The sequence below is a fragment of the Tauraco erythrolophus genome, chromosome 2 (assembly GCF_009769465.1).
Source record: "Tauraco erythrolophus isolate bTauEry1 chromosome 2, bTauEry1.pri, whole genome shotgun sequence".
Lineage (NCBI taxonomy): Eukaryota > Metazoa > Chordata > Aves > Musophagiformes > Musophagidae > Tauraco > Tauraco erythrolophus.
In genome coordinates, this window is record NC_141466.1 from 72,149,966 (window position 1) to 72,168,663 (window position 18,698).

General features: G+C 62.2%; 1 protein-coding gene across 1 annotated transcript; it reads right to left on the minus strand.

The window, feature by feature from the left end:
• Positions 1-6,228: 6,228 nt before the first annotated feature.
• KCNK3 (potassium two pore domain channel subfamily K member 3) lies at positions 6,229-17,855 on the minus strand. The gene is made up of 2 exons (XM_086624702.1): positions 17,573-17,855; positions 6,229-7,118 (listed from the first exon to the last, which is right to left on the minus strand). Exons 1-2 carry the CDS (start codon positions 17,853-17,855, stop codon positions 6,229-6,231), a joined length of 1,173 nt encoding a protein of 390 aa, XP_086480828.1.
• Positions 17,856-18,698: the final 843 nt, after the last annotated feature.

Consider the following 18,698-nt stretch of genomic DNA (forward strand, 5'->3'; position numbering starts at 1 on the left):
AAGCTGGATGTGGCCTCCTCCTCCCGGCTCCTGCTGCCTTATCCTTCTTTGGTGACACCCAATGCACGGCCGTTTCTCACCACCCCTCACTCCAGCCAGCAGGACAAACACACCCCGGCCCCCCTCGGCCCCCCCATCCCTCCCTGCAGCCTTCGCCCACGGAAGGGACCGCTCACCCATGTCACCCATGGGGATGCTTTGGGCTGGGCCAGATGGGCTTGGCTGGGAGAACTGGACAGCCGGGGATGGTCCTGGGATGGTCCCATCCTCCAGCCCTGGGATGGGTGAGTGTTCCAAGGACACACAGGCAAGCGGTGGCAGAACCACTGACTGCCAAAGCACCTTGCGTGCCGCACAACACCCACATCCATGCCCACCCAGTGCTGGCTGCACAGAGACACCCGTGTGGGGCTGCCTGGGGTCGCCAGGGGGGAGGAGAGGGGACATTAGGGACGCTCAGCCCCCCCGGGACACTCTGCAGCCAGAGAGCAGGAGGAATGGGAATGAGTGGCAGCATGGGGACGGTGGCATCTCCTGCCCATGCATGTGCAACCCCCAACACCCGCAGAAGCCCACCCTGACCCCACCTAATTAATGAGGCCATGAGTCCCATCCCCTCATTAACAGAGCCCTTAATTCTCCTGTGCTCGGGGCTGCCGGCTGGAGCATTCCCATCCCTTCCTGTTCACCCTCTCCTGGGGTTGTTTGGTTTCCCCCATCCCAGGCAGGGGCCCGGGAGGCAGCTCCGGTGAGGTCAGGAAGGGAGTGACATCACCCAAGAGTGATGTCATGCCACAAGGGATGACGCAATGATGCCCACGGAGATGCCACCAGCTGCAGCAGGTTCCCTCCACCTGCCTGGTCACCTCTCCCACGCCCCCTCCCCAAATTCGCAGCACCGAAGGGGCAGTTTAGGGAAGGGGAGTGGTGGCTCCCAGCACGTCCTCGGGGTCCCGAATCCCCCAGCACTCTCGGGATGTCCTCAGCCCCCGAAGGACCCCGGTGCAGGGCGATAGAGTCCTGGGGCCACACATTGGACAGGGTGGGGAAAAGATAGGGGTAACAAAAATAAGGTCCCCTCTCTCCCCAGCAGTGTCTGCCAGAGCTTTTCCCTGGTTTTAATCAGCTGGGAAGGGAAAAACAGAAACATTTAATCAGATTTTTTTATAAATTAAGCCCCTATTTACTGAAAATGGCTTTAAAATTCAGAGCAGCGTGAGTTTTTATTTATTTTTCTCCCTGTGTCCCCCCCCCCCTTAAAAACCCCATTTTCCCCATTTTCTACCTGCTTCCCACATGCTACCTGGCCCCTTTTAGGCTGGACAAGCAGCCTTTGCTCCCCACTGTGCTCTCCTCCTCCTCCTCCTCGTTCGCAGGGGGTGGCAGGATGAGTCCCGCTTGCCCGTGCTGTTCACTACTGGAGGGGAAGGAATTTTAAGTTGCTCCAGCGCACTGTAAATATTTGGGCTACAGCTGACAAGGAGAATTTAAACGTTTTGAGAGGGGAAAAAAATAATACTCAGCAGGGGCTGAGGCAGCGGGGGTGAGTGGTTCGGATGCTCCTAAACCGCTTGGGACTTGCCCGCGGGTTCCTCCCAGTGTTCCCGCCCGGTCCCCTGCCCGCGCTGGGGACCTGCTGGCGCAGCCCTGGTCTGGCTGGAGAGGCCCAGCCCCTGTGGATCCCTACAGCTCCCTTGGGGATGCTGTTTTTCCAAAGTGGATGTGAGGCTGGGGGAGCTGGGAGAGGTGACCAACGCTTTTGTCCTGTCTCTGAGCACCACTGGGAAGGTCCTGGCTCCATCCTCTTCCCCATCAGGTATTTATACCCATGGTGAGAACCCTGCTGAGCCTTCTCTGCTCCCCAGCTCCCTCAGCTTTTCCTCCTAGGAGATACTTCACCATCTTCATGGCCTGTCATTGGACTCTTCTCTCTCTAATGGACTGGGGAGCCCATAACTGGACCCAGCACTCCAGATGTGGCCCCACCAGTGCTGAGGAGAGGGGAAAGATCCCCTCCCTCAACCTACTGGCAACACTTTGCCTAACGAAGCTTGGAATACGTTCAGCCTTCCTTGCTGCAAGGGCTTGTTCTTGGCTCGTGGTCAACCTGGTGTCCACGAGCAACCCCAGGGCCTCTTCTGCCAAGGTGATTTCCAGTTGGGTGGCCATTGATGGATGGGGTTGTTCCTCCCCTGGGACAGGACTACAAGGAAGAAATGTTTTACCATGAGGGTGGTGAGACACTGGACCAGGTTGCCCAGAGAAGCTGTGGTTGCCCCATCCCTGGAAGTGTTCAAGGCCAGGTTGGATAAGGCTTTGAGGAACCTGGTGTAGTGGAAGGTATTCCTGCTCATGGCAGGGGGGTTGGAACTGGATGGTCTTGAAGGTCCCTCCCAACCCAAACCATTCTACAGTTCTATGACTTTGCACTTCTCCTTGTTGAACTTCATGAGGTTCCTCTCTGACGACTGCTCCATCCTCCCGAGATCCCTCTGGCATCTCCACTACTCCCAGACCAGTGTCACTAGCAATCTCTCAGCAGGCCCACGCCAACCCATCAGTGACTTTCTCCCCAGCTTCCTCAGAGGGCTGGGAGCCTGACGGACAAGGTACACCCCGAGAGTGACCATACTGCACCAGACCAAAGCTCCAGCTAGCTCAGCATGGTGCCTTCCCCATGGAGGCAGAGGATGGAGTGATGCTTCCACCCGCTCCAGCCACATTCCATGGGCAGGGGGGAAGGGTTCACAGCAGGACCCGGTGCCAGGGAGACACCTGGTCCTGTGCCACTCACACATCCCTGTGGGTGCACCCTTGGGAAGGGCGAAAGCTGCTACTTGGGCGAGCCGCCCTCTTCATTGGCTGCTGCCGAGACAGATCTGCTCCTTGCAGGCTCAGCTTTATTAGATTAAGCTGTGGCTCTGGCCTGGCTTTGGATGGGGAGGAGTTTATCCACTTAAAGGCAGAAGAGCAGCCCAGAGCTCTGCTGGTGGCCTCAGCCATGGAAATGGCATGTCGCCATCCATCCTGGTTCACCCTGGCCATCAGCAGTGCTCAAATCCCCTTGGAGGTTTGATGCCCAACACTGTTTGAGATACCCCTGGCTCTCCTCTTTGTGCATCTCCTGTCTGTGCCTCAGTTTACCCACGCAGCCCAAGATGGGGGGGCTCAGCCCTGTCTCGCAGTCATTGAATGCTTCTTGGCTGTGGCATGGAGCAGAGGGATCTCCAGCCTGTGCCGCGGAGCGAAGGCTGCAGAGATGCTACTACGGGTGGGAGCAGGGGGGGATATGGCTCTGCTGCATTTTGGGGGGTTTCTGGGAGGCTTTGGGGTGGGAAAAGCTGCTGGAAGAACCTTCCAGGTCAGGGTCAGGGAGCCCCGAGGGGCTCTGCTCTCCCTGGCAGCCCGAGATCCTTCTCCTGCTGAGCCCACCAAGGGGTACTGAGGGTCAGGCAGAGCTCCGGGCTGAGCCTCTCCTCTCCCCATCTCCCTCATCCATGGGAAAAGTCAGGAGACAGGCAAACAGAGACTGATCCTGAGGAATTTTGAGATCAGAAATTCAAGAGCAGCCCTGAGCAGAAGGACTTGGGGGTGCTGGTTGATGAGAAGCTCACCATGAGCCAGCAACGTGCGCTGACAGCCCAGAAAGCCAACCGTGTCCTGGGCTGCATCCAAAGCAGTGTGGGCAGCAGATCGAGGGAGGGGATTCTGCCCCTCTGCTCTGCTCTCGGGAGATCCCTCCTGCAGTGCTGCGTTGAGCTCTGGGGTCCCCAACACAAGAAGAACACGGAGCTGTTGGAGCGGGTCCAGAGGAAGCCATGAAGATGATGCGAGGGCTGGAGCACCTCTGCTCTGGAGACAGACTGAGAGAGCTGGGGTTGTTCAGCCTGAAGAAGAGGAGGGTTCAGGGAGACCTTCCAGCAGCCTTCCAGTACCTAAAGGGGCTGCAAGAAATCTGGAGAGGGGCTTTGGACAAGGGACAATGTAGTGACAGGACACGGGACAATGGCTTTAAACTGAAAGAGGGGAGATTTTGATGAGATATAAGGAAGAAATTCTTTCCTCTGAGGGTGGTGAGGCACTGGACCAGGTTGCCCAGAGAAGCTGTGGCTGCCCCACCCCTGGAAGTGTTTTAAGGCCAGGTTGGATGGGCCTTTGAGCAACTTGGTGTAGTGGAAGGTGTCCCTGGCCATGGCAGGGGGCTTGGAACTGAATGATCTTGAAGATCCCTTCCAAGCCAAACCATTCTGTGATTCCATGAAATTCTCCCACTTCCCAGTGCCCACAGAGCAAAGACGACGGGGCATGGAGCCACAGCACTGGAAGATCCCACAGGATGGGGACCCTCCGCTCCCAACCCCTCATCCTGCCCCAGCCACTGACGGAAGGAGCCGAGGCAGTGCCGAGGTTTGAACCAGCCTTTATTTCTCTCTCCGCGGATGGTAACTCAGCAGCACAAACACGCTTTGGAGTTAGAACCAGAGAGATGGCGCCGGCGGGAGTGCGGTTCCCTGCGGGTGCCCCAGGAGGAGAAAGACGCAGAGAGAGAGAAAAGAAATTCCCCAGGAGTCATTGACGAGTTCCCCCCGCTACCGCTCCAAGACTCTTTTTCCGATAGATATTTATAGATTTCTATAGATACGGTGACAGCGTCGTTTATAATAAATATCCTCTCTGGTATCTAACAGTATGTACAGGTCAAGTATTAGAAATACACTGTTTTTTTTCTGATAAAAGGTGAGAAAAACAGGGGGGTGGGTGCCTCAGCCGTCCCCAGAGCCCCCCCGGCACCTCTGGGGCTCAAAGAGGGGCCATGAGTGTCATGGTGTCCCCTGGGGTCCCTGCTGGAGGGGTTTAGGGAGTCCTGGGGACAATGGGGTGCTCCCCGTGGGGCTGCCCTGGGTCTCAGACTGGGCGGGGGGACCTGGGGGCAGCTCCTGCTCTGGGCTCAGGGTGTCACGGTGAGACAGGGGTGGGGGGTTGGAAGGGGAGCGGTGTGATCTGGGGATGTGAAGGAGAAGAAGTGTGAAAAAGTCTTATAATGCCTCAGATTGTCCCCCCCAAAAAAGCTCCCCGAGGGTAATGGCTCCAGCCTCAGCGCTGGAGCAGAGGAGGATGGAGACTCCGGCCCCGCTGCCTTTCCCCTCTCCTCGGGATGGCTCCAGGTTTCCCGCTGCTTCGCCACCGGCAAAATCCTTGGGACACCCACCCAAAAAGTGTGGAAATCACCCCAAAAGCTGGAGGGGGGGGCACTCGCTGGCGTTCCAGGCAGTCTACGTGACTCTCGGCGTGTTGCCACGGTCGCGGGGCCGGGCTGGTGTGCGCAGCCGTCAGAAAAGCTCCATCTTATCCCCTCTTGGCCTCGTTTGCCCACCGGTGCGTGTCGGCATTCGCTGCCGTGTCCCACGGCCGCGGGGACTGTCTTTCCCAGGGCAGCTGGGAAGGATGAGGATGGAGGGGCCGGGACCCCGCGGCTGCCTGCGGTCAGTGCCAGGAGCCCCACGTCCTCCTGTTCCCATGTCTCACCAGGACTCTGGTGTGGCTCATGGCCACACCATCATATGCATCCTTGAGCTGCCATGGGATTGCCATGGGGCTGCCATGGGGCTGCCACGGGGTTACCATGGGGTTACCAAATGGCTACCATGAGTCTGCCATAGGGCTGCCATGGGACTACCATGGACCTGCCATGGGGCTGCCATGAGGCTACCAAAGAGCTACCATGGGGCTGCCATGGGCCTATAATGTGGCTACCATGGGGCTACAATAGGGCTGCTGTGGAGCTGCCATGGGGCTGCCATGGGGCTACAATAGGGCTGGCATGGAGCTGCCATGCAGCTACCATGGGGCTGCCATGAGGCTGCCATGGGGCTGCCATGCAGTTGCCATGGGGCTGCCCCAGGGCCGTGGGGGTCCCCAGCCACTTGCACAGAGGTGTCACAGCTGGAGATGCAGGTGTTCTCCCCCCCACCGCCATCAGGTTAAAACTCTCTCCAGCTCGCCAAGTTTCACATTTTTGAGGAGTGGTTTTGCCAAAATAAAATACAATAAAATAAATTTAAATTTAAATTAAAATAAAATAAAACCGGCACCTCCTTTCTTCCCTCTTCCAAGAGGACTGGAGCAGCCTCACCACTGCTCCCGCATCCCTCCTGAGTCCCGGCTGAGGAGCATGGCCCTCCCAGGGGTCCTGGCCCACTGTCCCTGGGTCTGGGAGAAGGAGAGGGGCTACACGGAGCTGCGGCGCTTCATGAGCCCCTGGAAAGCCGTGAGGCTGTGGAGGCCGGTGGAGACGGAGCTGATGGCAGAGCGGCGGGCGTTGCAGAAGCATCTGTTGGAGGGGGTCTGCGGGCAGCGGCCGGGCGAGGAGGGACTCTGCTCCACGCAGGTGTCCGAGGTGGAGAGGTCCCTGGGGATAATCATGGGGATGGAGTACTGCAGCTTCTCCCGGCTCTTGTACCACAGGCACGAGCACATGGACTGGAAGTGGAGAACCTCGGCGTAGACGTTCCGAAAGCCACCGCCGCCGCCCCCCGCCGCCGCCGGTGCTGGTGCCGCGGCCGAGGCGGTGTCTGTGGCATGGACGCTGCTGGCTTGGCCGTTACGGGTGAGCAGTGCACGATGCTCGGCGTCCCGCTTCTCATCCTCAGCGTTCATGGTCATGAAACGCAGGACCACCAGGTTGAGGAAAGCCCCGATGACCGTCAACCCCGTCAGGATGTAGACGAAGCTGAAGGCCACGTACTGGGGCTTGTTCTGGAGGGCTTCGTCCTTCTGCAGGGCCACGTAGTCCCCGAAGCCGATGGTGGTGAGGGTGATGAAGCAGTAGTAGTAGGCGTGGAAGAAGCTCCAGTGCTCATAGTAGGAGAAGGCAGCTGCCCCGATACAGAGGGTGCTGATGCAGGAGAAGAACCCAATGGTGACCATGTTGGCCATGGAGACCTCCGCCCGCCTCATGCCAAGGCACTTCTTGATGCGGTGGAGGAGGTACTTGACGAAGGTGTTGATCCTCTCGCCCAAGCTCTGGAACATGACGAGAGTGAGGGGGATCCCCAGCAGGGCGTAGACCATGCAGAAGACCTTCCCCCCATCCGTGCTGGGGGCTGCATGGCCGTAACCTGGGGAGCGAAGCCATGGAGCAGGATCAGCTTGGTGGGCCAAGGGGTGTGCAGGGTGCCCGGAGCCTCTAACCCCTTCCCTGACTGAGTCACCGATGATGGACCCCAACCCTGACCACTGCCACCCTCACCCCCTGACACAAGAAGTGACTACAGAGATGATGGGGTCTCCAAAGGAAAATGAAGGGGAAGGAGCTGGAGGAGAGGGAAAGTCCTCAGCTCCTGGGAAAAGGAGCTGGGGGGCTGGCGGGGGGTGATAGGCAAGGGGCTGCATCCCTGGGGTGGGGTGGGGGCAGCTGGGAGATGCTTGGGTGGACCCTGGCTGGGGTGGGGGGACATTCCCTAGTCTTGGAGTTTGGGAAACTGGAGACTGCTCTTGCTTGAAACACCCATCCCAGGATGGCCCGTCTCAGAGCAGGCAGGTGGATGGGGAAAAGCGGGATTTTTAAGGAATCAGGAACTGAGGGGGGGTGGCTGCCCTCTCTCACCCCAGTCCCACATCCCCACGTCCCCATGTCCCGGACCTCACTGCCCACTGTCCAGGGCTGCAGAGGGGGCTGGAGGAGCATCTGCGCTGGCACATTATTCATCCCTAATGGATCTCCTTTCCCTTTCCCTTTCCCCATGCTGAGCACGGCCCCGCTCAGACCCCAGGTCTCCCGGACACTGAGTGTGTTTGGGGCAGTGCCAGGGGCACCGGCACAAGCACACCCACCCCAGCACCCACTTCTCTGAGGCCTGTCCTGGCAATTAAACTGGATCCAGCAGCCCTCGAGCCTCATTCTGCCCTGGCTCCGCCTAATCCCAGTGTGGCGGAGGCAAGTGGCATCCCTCGGTGTCACTCTCCCTGTCACCCTCAGTGCCACCCTTGCCTGGCTGCCTCAGGAGGCCAAGGATTGAGACGGATTGGAGCAAAGCAAAACCACGGCTGGTCAGGTCTCTGTCCAAGTCACCACCTGGGAGCTGGTGTGGCCTCTCCCAGCTGCCAGTGCCGCCAGTTCGGGCTGCAGCCAAGGGAGCCGGAGAGCATCACCAGAGGGAATCACTGGAGACCATCACCAGAGAGCATCACCGCAGAGCGTGACCAGAGAACATGACCAAAGTGCATCACCAAAGAGCATCACCAGAGGCATCACCGGAGAGCATCACCAACAAGCATTGCTGGAGGGACTCACTGGGGAGCATCACCTTTGAGAATCGCTGTCGAGCATCCCCGCTCCCACCAGTGCCAGGTGTCAGCCTGTCCCCTCGCTGCTGGAAAAGCGGCTGCTGCTTGGTGTCCCCCACAGCCTGCTCCTCAGTGCCCCTTCCCCAGAGGGCACCCGGAGGCCACGCCACGCCACCCAGGTGGCCTCGGGGCCCCGAGCCGGGCTCACCTGCCCTCGCTCCAGCCCGATCGCCGGCTCCTGCCCTTCGGCTCCTGCCAGACGCCTCCGTCCTGCTCCTGACAGCCCAAATCTCCTATCCTCCCGCACCGGGACGGGGTTTTAGGACACAAGCCTCGAGCGGTGCCTCGCCGAGCACCCTCCCGCCTGCCCCGCACTGCACTGGCCACCCGCGCTATATTTATCCGTGGTTCCTCAGGGAAGGGAGTTTATGAGCTCTCGTAGCGCGGCCAAGCATCGTCAATCTGCCACTCCCCACCCCCCCCCGCTTTCCACAGCTTTAGCGGGCGCTGCCTGAGCTCCAGCACATCCCAGGAAGGGCACTGGGGTGTGAAATCTAGTCGGTGGGAAGAAGTGGGACCCCAGGAAGGTGATGGAGAGGGTGAAATGCCCCTGAACGTCCTTTCCACCTGCGGTTTCAACCGCCGCAGGAAGGAAAGATGGAGCGGAGGGCTCAGCTCCTCGCAATGAGGCAAAAAACAGGGAGCTCCCGGATCCAATGACAGCCACAGTGCTCCACTGTGGCGGCATGGCCATGCTCAGCATCCCTGCTCCTCTCCATCACCTTCCTCCCTCCCACAGCTCCCTCCCTAAACCATCCCAGCCCAGAGTGCTCCTCAAAAGGGGGGGTTCCTGGGAATGCTGCTGACAAGGGGTGGCAGTGTCGAGGGGCTCCGGGTGTCGGAGGCAGGCAGGGAGCGTGGCCCCAGGGGGAGAAAATATGACACGTCCCGAAGGAACGCGGCCCGTTCGTCTCCTTTTTAGGGCTGCGGAGGAGCGGGGGCGGATCTGGCGGCGGGTCTGGGGAGCAGGTGCAGGGCTCGGCTGGCCCTTGGCCCGGAGTAAATCCCAGGCTGTCGGGAGCGATGGATGGTGGGGATTAGTGCGGCAGCTGCCGGGGATGGGGAAGGGCGGGGGGGAGACTTTGCAGGGCTGGGAAGGTGGAGAGAGGGTCCCTGGGTGTCTGCTGAGTGGATGTGTGGCTGGCATCCCCCTCCTATGCCGGCTCTGGCCATCGCGGTAGCCTGGCGCCTGCAGAGGGATGCTGGAGCCCGTCACTGTGGTCTCTGACCTGCTGCAGCTCTCGCTGTGTGGTGCCAGGCTGTGAGGCCACAGGAGGGATGACAGACAAGTCTGGCCCTTCCGAGCCTGGTTTCACAGGACCATGGACCCCCCAGCCCCCAGAGTGCTGCTTCCCCTCCTGCCCCACTTCCTGGCACGTCCAGCTGCAGCCACCAAGGTCAGTGCGTTCCCAGGCATTTCAGGGAGGAAGGAACAATCCGACTGCACCCATGGACACCCAAGAATACACAGTCGGAGTGTCCCAGGTGGAGAAAAAGCCTCATCCTCCAGAGATGTCACCCCCCCCACATCGTGGAGACCCCCCTCCCTGAGCAGACCCCGCGCTTGCAGCTGGCGCGACGGTGGACACACAGTGACCCCCATGCTCCCAAAACCCTTTAGCACCCAAAATCAACCAACATCCAAAGCACCCAGCCCTGAGCCCCCCAGGGTGCCTGCCCCAGGCACCCCTCTTCTCCCAACCCTTCCAGAGAGACCCTTGGGGGTCCCCCAGAGATGGAGGCAGTGAGTGGACACCCCTTGGGGTGCAGCATCTTTCTCCCATGACGTCTCCAGCCCTGCATCGCCCCCACCCCATTGCTTCCAGTAAGGACCAGCATCCTAGCAGCCCTGCATCCAGCTCTGCCGGGTGGTCCTGGGCCGTCCCCCAAGCCGGGGACGGGGACCCAGGTGACGCAGCCAGCACACGGGGTGCCCCTTGGCACTGCCCGGAAGACGCCCCGTCTGCTCAGGGCGAGCAAACAAGGAGGCAGAGAGCGGCTGGGAAAGGCACCATGTGGGCCCTGAGCAAACACGGTCCTGTCACAACGGGGCACAGCCCTGCCTGTGCTGTGCGGGAACATGTATGTCCTGCAACGCCTCCGTGTCCCCATCCCTGAGCAGGGGAAACCTCCTGGGCTGGGCAGGGCTGGAGAGGACCTGGGGATGAGCTGAATTTGGGTGATGCAGAGCTGGAGTAAGCCTTGGACCAGCAGCACCCAGGCTGAACCTGTCCCAGCTGGGTCCTGGACCAGAAGCCCGGACTGTCCTCACTGTGCATTCACCAGGGCAGGAGAAGGGGCAGGCAGCCATCCCAACAGCCTGCCTGCCTGCCTTCCATCCATCCATCCATCCATCCATCCATCCATCCATCCATCCACCCACCATCCATCCATCTGCTCAACCATCCACCAAACCACCCATCCATCCACCATCCATTCATCCATCCACTCAACCATCCACCAAACCACCCATCCTTCCATCCATCCATCCATCCATCCTTCCATCCTTCCATCCACCCATCCACCCACCCATCTGTCCATCCCCCACCCTCACCCCCATCTCCCTACTCCCATCCCCCCAAACCACTCCCTGATGCCCTCCTGCCCCAGCTTGGCCCAACAGCACTGGCGGTTGCCCTGTGGGGGGGAATGTCACCCCGGGACGGGGTGCTGGGCCTGGCTGGGGGCTTGTGTCTCTGTGGGGTGGGTGGGACCTTGGGTTGAAGCACCCCCGGGACATCACCTCCCCAGCGAGGTGGGAGGACTGGAGGTAGGGGCCAAACACTGGGCTCTGCCTGACCTCCTCAATACACAGAATTGAGGACCACCCACCCCCCCGTGGCCCTCTCAATACACAAATCTGGGGAACCCCTCCCCATACCCCCTCCCACCCTCTGCAGCAGCATCTGCTCCCCTGACACCCCCAGCTCCCTGCGTCACCCTGACACCCCAATCTGACCTATCCACTTGGGGGGTTGTCACCCCCCCTGCCCCGAGGGGCTCAGGGCCACCCCCAGCCCTGCTCCACGCGGGGTGGGGGCAGAGCGGGAGGGTCTGGGGTGCAGCCGGTGCCCCCCCCCCGGGCAGAGCTGCTGCCGAGCGGGGGCCGGTCTCTGCCGGGCCGGGGAGGGGGGGGCACGATGTTGTCATGGAAAATCCCGGCGCCGGCCAAGCGCCCTGTTTGCACCAAAACTGGCAATTTTTCCCTCAGTCCTGGGGCTCCGCCAGGCCCCTTCCCGGCCCCCTCCAGCCCCCCTGCTCCATCCCTCCCCTCCCTGACTCCCAAAAAAGGGGGATGCAGCCCCCCCGGGGGCGCGCTCTGCGCTGGCAGGCGAGGCCCGATACCCTGGTGATGGGCATGGCTGTACGCTCCCAGGCACTCTGAGCTGGGAGGCTGGTCCGGCTGGTTTTAGGGGGGGTGGGGGGGTGTTACCCCAAACCCCCATGGGATAGCACAGGCTGGGGACATCTCCGCTGCCCCAGGGGGGGGCTGGAATAAAAAGTCATTTAGGGATTTTTGGCCCGATCTCGCTCACATCACGGGGCAGAGGGACCCCGGCAGAGGCGGTGACCCCCACCCCGCCCTGGGGCCACCCCCGGGGGGGGGGGGGTGGTGACAAAGACCCTAGCCTTGTGCAAGACTCAGACCCCAAAGGATCCCCCCCTCAGCTCCCCCATGCCCCGGCATGAGCTTGGGCTGCTCCTCCCTTACAGAGAATGGGATTATTCTCCCCCATTTTGAGGCTGGGGCCTTCGCTGAGGCCAAAGGCTGGGGGGGGGGGGGTTGAAGGGGGAGCTTCCCCATTGCTCAGTCCCGTGGCCAGGGTGTCCCCCAAGAAGAGCAGGATGCGGCTCCTTCCTCCTGGTGCTCGGCCTGGTGTGGGTGGCAAGGGATGTGAGGGGGGTGGGCACCAACATCCAACACTGTGCACCAGCACCCAGCACCATGCACTGTGCACCAGCACCATGCAACAGTGCTCAGCACCATGCACCAGTGCCTGGGACTGTGCACCAGCACTAAGCATCATGCACCAGCTCCCAGCACTGTGCACCCAGTGCTGTGCACCAGCACCTAGCACCATATGCAGCACCATGCACCAAGTAACCAGCACCATGCACTGTGCACCAGCACCATGCAACAGTGCTCAGCACCGTGCACCAGTGCCTGGGACTGTGCACCAGCACTAAGCATCATGCACCAGCTCCCAGCACTGTGCCCCAGCATCATATGCAGCACCAGGTACCAGCACTATGCACCAGCACTGTGCACCACTGCCCAGCATCGTGCACCAGCACCCAGCACCACGTGCAGCACTAGTGGGGCCCCGCTGCCCCACGGCCACCCTCCTCAGCCCTTCTGCATCCAGGCAGGCAAGACTCCCTCCTCACCGCAGCACTCTCCACTCTTGCTCCTTCCATTTACCCAACCCAGCCGTGATTTATCCGAGGTGGCGGTGCCTGCTATAAATCCCGCGCCTCAGCCGCTTCAGCCTGAGAGCTGCCTAAGAAGTATTTAAGTCGGCTCATAAATCACACACCGGCAGCATGGGGCTCTCCCACCACTCTGGCCTCATGGCATCGCACTTGGCAGGGCTTGGGAATTGGGGAGGGGAAAAAAAAAAAAGACCTCAAAATCCAAAGATATCAGGTTGGTTTTGCCTGGGCGATGAAGCCATGTGGCCTCGGAGCAGCCCTGCCCCGGCGCAGGGTGCTTGGGCCTTGCTCTGAGTCAGGCTTTGCTGGCGGGTTTAATGAGGCATCAGCTGGGAGAGGGGGGGGGGCAGGGAGGGAGTGGGTATTAATTGCTGTTATCACTCCAGGAGCTGGGAATTTATAGCCTGGGCGGGAAGGGAGGGAGAGGTGGGAGAGGGATGGAGGGGGAGGGGGAGGGGAGGGGGAGGGGGCAGGGGGAGGGGGAGGGGGAGGGAGAGGGAGAGGGAGAGGGAGAGGGATGGTTGTGGAGGGGCAGCGTTCCCGCCAGTGGTACTGAGCTCTGGGTTTGGAGGGTCCCTGGGCTGAATCCTGCAGGAGAGGACACAGGCAATATCTTCCCACCCCACCTCGCCACAGGAGCTGGAGCCTCCCCATTTGCCCTCATTAGGTTTCAGAGTGAACACCCCAGGCAGCAATCTCAGCACAGTGCAGGTGAAGGTGGCAGGGGGTGGGCTGATGTCTAACTGGATTGGGAAGGAACGCGGTGTTAACCTGGCCACTCTCTGCCAGCTCCTGCGGCTCAGCAGCACGGCCGGGCCTCTCATACAAACCTCCACACAGACGGAGGAGCTGTCGGGCTGGATGGAGCCGCTCTCCTGGGAAAGGCCCTGCACATCCCCAGGGTTGAAGAGGGTGAGATGCTGCCTGGGTGTCACCTCCCAGAGGTGTCCGGGCTGCGGGGAGAGGAATCCTAGCCCTGGAGCAGAGCAGTACAATTCTTCCTGTCAGCATGTTAACTCTGAAACCTATCAAAGGCATGTTCGTAGGTGCCAACACTGATTTCCTTTCCTTTTTAGCAGGTGGGATGGGAACAGAAATGTCCAAAGGGGCCAGAGTGAGTGAATGCCCCAGCCCTGCCCCCCACCCGCCCTCAGCCCCACCGTAGCCCCAAAACTACTGCAGCCTTTTCCTTGTCCCCGTGGCGGCAGCTCCGCTGCCTTCCCTGAGACGTTTCCCTGTGCTGTGTCCCGCAAGGCCTGAGAATTTGGGGTCCTTCCTATCCTGCCAGTGCCAGCACTGGGAGGGCTGTGCTGGTACTGCTGGCACCAGAGCTGGCTGGGGGTGCGTGTGCCAGGGTGTCCCCAGGTCCTTCCTCCTTTCTCCATCCCCGAGCCAAGCCCGCAGGCGTAAGCAGGAAGCAGCTTCCCATCACCGACGCGACGGATTGGGGACAGGCACGGTGCTACCAGAGGAGGCAGCTCAGGGACTGGGGGCGACAGGGTGGCTGGAGGGGAGAAGAGGGTCGGTGGGAACCGAGTCTCACCCTGGGGTCCTGTTCCCTTGATAAAGCAACAGAGGGAGCGGGGCTGTGACAGATGGTGACACCGCGGTGGCATTTGCCACCTGCCTCTTCCCACGTGGCCGTGGGGGATGTGGTTTTGGGAGCAAGCCAGCCAGAGCCATCGCAACCGGCCCTGGAGCATGGAGGCCCCCGGCGCAGGGACAGGGATCGAGGTGACAGGGGACGTGTCTGGCTGCCAGTGACATCCAGGGGGGACCCCGGGGCTGGCTCTGCCCGGCTGCGAGGCCAAGCGCGCTTCCCCCTGGCCACGCCGCACCTCTCTTCACCCTTGGCTTTGCAGGGAGAGGGGACAGTGGGGAACAACAAACCTAAATATCGATGTTCCCAGTGGCCCGCCGTGGTCCTTTAGGGGTCCCCGGGGGCGCTGCACCCCCCTGGCAGTGTGCAGGGCTCAAGGCAGGAGGAGGGAGGGAGGGAGACAGACCTTCAGAGCAGCGCTGGGCTCTTTTCCCAGACAAAGGGAAAAAAAAAACCACCCACAACCCCAAAATGTAAGAAAAACTTTCTGAGCAGGACTGGTCGCCCTCCTGGCTTTCCCTCCTTCCTGCTGTAAAGCCGTCCACGGCACAGGGACCTTGACCGGTGCAGGAGCCCCGGCATCCTGGTTGCCTCCGGAGCCCAGCAAGAAGCCTGGTTTTTCATGATCCCTGACTGCAGCAGGAGCTTTACAAAGGGGGGCTGTTTGGTGATTTCCTGGAAATCCTTTTTTCCCCCACTGGAAAATCCTGTTTCATGGGAATAACGGGGTTTTCTTTCCCCTCTTTCGATGATTTTGTTCTCTTTGCTGGTACGCGCGGGCCCCATTCAGCAGCACCCCAGCTCTGTCATGACGGGCCAGCCTTCGAAATTATCAGATTTTGATAAACACTATAATACCATACATATTTATACCCATGCCCCTTCTCCCTGTGCACCCTGGACACCACGGAGAGGCTGGAGCTGCTGACAGGGAAGGGCAGAGCAGTAAACCCTGGTTTAGGGACATTTCCTCTGCATTTCCCTCCTGCTCCGCTGTGGCTGGACACACAGTTTTTGGGGGTTGGGTGTCATCAGCCCAACTCCGCAGTGGACCTCGAGCTCCAACATCGAGCCCGAGATGAGGTTTTCAGGTTTTAACCCCCAGCTGTAGCTGGCAGGATGCTTTGCTGGGGTGTAACGAATGCATCAGGTCTCAGCTATGCTCCACCATCCCTCCCAGGCTCTGGAGCTGGTAGGGTCAGGGGGCTGGGCGGCCCTCAGGGGAGGCAGGGCAGAGACCCCCACACCTGCCCGCAGCGCTGCTCAGAGCCACGGCCTCCCAGGGCCGTGCCCATGGGTGGCTTCATCTCACTCCTCCGTCACTGCAGCATCCTTTGTGTTGGCAAAATGCCGCTTGCCTCCCTCTCACTCCTCTCCCCAGCCCCCCGCGCACCCCCTTGCCCGCTCCTCCTCCCATCTCACGTCAAACATAAGCCGCTTGGCTTCACTTCCAAAGCCTTTCCCAGCTGCTCCCGCCAGCCGGGAGAGGCCAGATTCTGCCTCCGCTCAGACCGACACCCATAGCTCGGCCCCCCCGGGAATCCAGAGCCACCCCAACACCTGCAGCTCAGCTCCAAAAACCAGGAGTCACCCCACCACCTGTGTCTCAAGCCTGATGTCCCCCCCACCCCTCTGTCTCACCCGGGCCACGGTACCTGCAGGGACACTGGCCAGGACCACCACAGCCACATGCCACCCTGGACCAGCCACCCGCTGCCCCCCCAGCCCTCCAGGCCTCCCGTGCTGAGGGGTGGGGGATTCTGCGGACCAGGGAAGGGTGGGGCATCCCAGATGCTGCATCAAGGGGACCCAAAGGATGGACAGGTTGTCCACGCACAACCTGGGGGACCCTGCAGCCCCCACCACCAGCTCCTGCAGCCCCTCTCCCAAAGTGGGGTAGCCCCCAGCAGCCTTCAGTAGCGCTTCCCCAGGGACTAGGGGTTCTAACAACCCGGATCAGGTCGAGTCAGGTCGGGTTGGGGCAGGGAGACCACCCTGAGCACTGGGGTGCAGCGCTGACACCCTCCTTATAGGGCCAGAGCACCTGTACAGGCAGGGACACATCCCCGTCCCCCTGCCTGGGCTGGGTGTCCCACCACGCTGGGAAGGGCAGGAGATGGGCTGCGAGGGAACCTTGTCCCCAGGGGACCTTCCTCCTTCTCCAGGGAAGGGGTCAGCCAAGGAAATCGCTGGTCCCACAGCCCCACAGTGACACCCCCCGCCCCAAAAGCACCCGCTGCCCCCACAGCCCTGCCGGACTCTGCACTCCCCCCAGGAACCCCCCTGCAGGGCTGGAGAAGGGGTTCCCCAGAGCACCCCCTCCCCCGCACACCTCCGAGCTGCAAGGGGATAGGAGTGAGGGAGTGGGGGGTGCCCAAGGCTAGGGCACGTGACGGTGGGGAGCCCAGAGGCTGCGGGGATGGGAGCAGGGGGGGTGCCTCGGGAGCGGGGAGCCCAGAGACGACGGGGATGGGGCAGGTCGGGGTTCCGCGAGGACGAGGAGCCGAGGATGGGCGCGATCGGGGAGGATCCTGTCAAGGCTGTGGCGTTTGGGAACAGGGCTGGTGAGCCACCCCGATACCGCGGGGATGGGCGGGGGATTTCCCCAGGGCAGTGGAGCTGCGGGCGGGTCGGGTAGCCCTGAGGTTACGGGGATGGGCGATTTCGGGAGGATCCGGGCTGGGTGAAAAGCCGTCAGGGAGAGTCGCCTCGATAGCGGGGGGACGGGCGGAGATCGGGCGGGGATTTCCCGGTAGCGGAGGCGGGTAAACCTGCCGCTGCGGGGACGCGCGTTTTGGGGAAGGTACCGGCGGGGCTTTCCCGAAGGCAGAGGGAGTCGGCGGGCGGGTCACCCCGACACTGCGGGGAGAGCGGGGGTTTCTTGGTGGCGGAGGAGCCCGGGAGAGCGAGTCGCCCCGATACCACGGGGATGGGCGAAAGGGGGGGAGGGCGCTCCGGGTGCCAGTTTCTTGGTGGCAGAGGAACAGTGCGGGCGGGTCACCTCGATCCCGCGGGTGGGGTTCGGGCGGGGGTTTCCCAGTGGCAGAGAAACCAGGAGGGCAAGTGGCCCCGATCCCGCGGGGATGGGAGCGTCGGGGCCAGAGGATGCCCAGAGACCGGTATCCCGTAACCGAGCGGCAGAGAAGGTTCTCCGGGGACATCGGGAAGCTCCGGGGCTGGGGTAACCGGTACCTATAGTAGTGATGACGGTGATGGCGAAGTAGAAAGAACCGGCGAATTTCCACTGGACGCCGGCCTTGTGCGGCTTGAGCTTGAGAACGACCCACTCGAGCTCGCGGTAGCTCTCGGCGCTCAGATTGTACTTGCTCTTCAGCTCCTGGCTCTTGGCCTCCAGCCGCCGCCGCTCCGCCGTCTCCTCCTCCGACTCCAGCGCGTCGAAGACGGCGGCGCCCACCAGCAGGTAGGTGAAGGTGCACATGATGAGCGCCAGCGTCCGCACGTTCTGCCGCTTCATGGTGCGGCGGCGGCGGCGGCGGGCGGCGGCGGAGGGGCCGGCTGGGGCATGGCGGCGGCGGCGGCGGCGGCGGCGGCGGTGGCGGCGGTGGCGGAGGGCCCGGCGCTGCGCGGCGGCGGCCCGGGCGGCGGGCGGCGGTGGAGGAGCCGGGAGGGCGGCGGGAGGCGGTGGAGGGGGCGGGCGGGGGCGGAGCTGTCCTTCAGCACCACCGCCCCGCCGCCCGCCCCGCCGCCCGCACCGGCAACGGCACCGGGACCCGCCCCGCCGCCCGCGCCGCGCCCGGCGCTGGGACCTGCCCCGGCACCTGCATCAGTACCGGCATCGGTACCAGCACCAGCACCCGCACCGGTACCCGCCCTGCCACCCGCACCCGCCACCCGCGCCGGGACCAGGACCCGCCCCACTGTCTGCACCGGCACTGGCACTGGGACACGCTCCACCACCCACACCACGACCAGGACCGGTACTGGTACCCACCCCGCCACCCGCACCGGGACCGGTACCCGCCCCGCCACCCGCACCTGCCATCTGCACCGGGACCAGGACTCGCCCGGCCACCCACCCCGGGGCTGGCACCAGGACTCGCACCGGTACCCGCCCTGCCACCCGCACCGGTGCCTGTACCCGCCCTGCCACCTGCACCCGTATTGGCACCAGTACCAGCACCAGCACCCACATGGGTACCGGTACTTCCCATGCCACCCGCACGGGGACCGGGACCAGCACCTGCACCAGTACCAGTACTCACCCCACCACCCACACCAGGACTGGGACCAGCACCCGCACCAGTACCAGTACCCACACCGGTACTGGCACATTCTGTGCCAGTGCACACACAGGCAC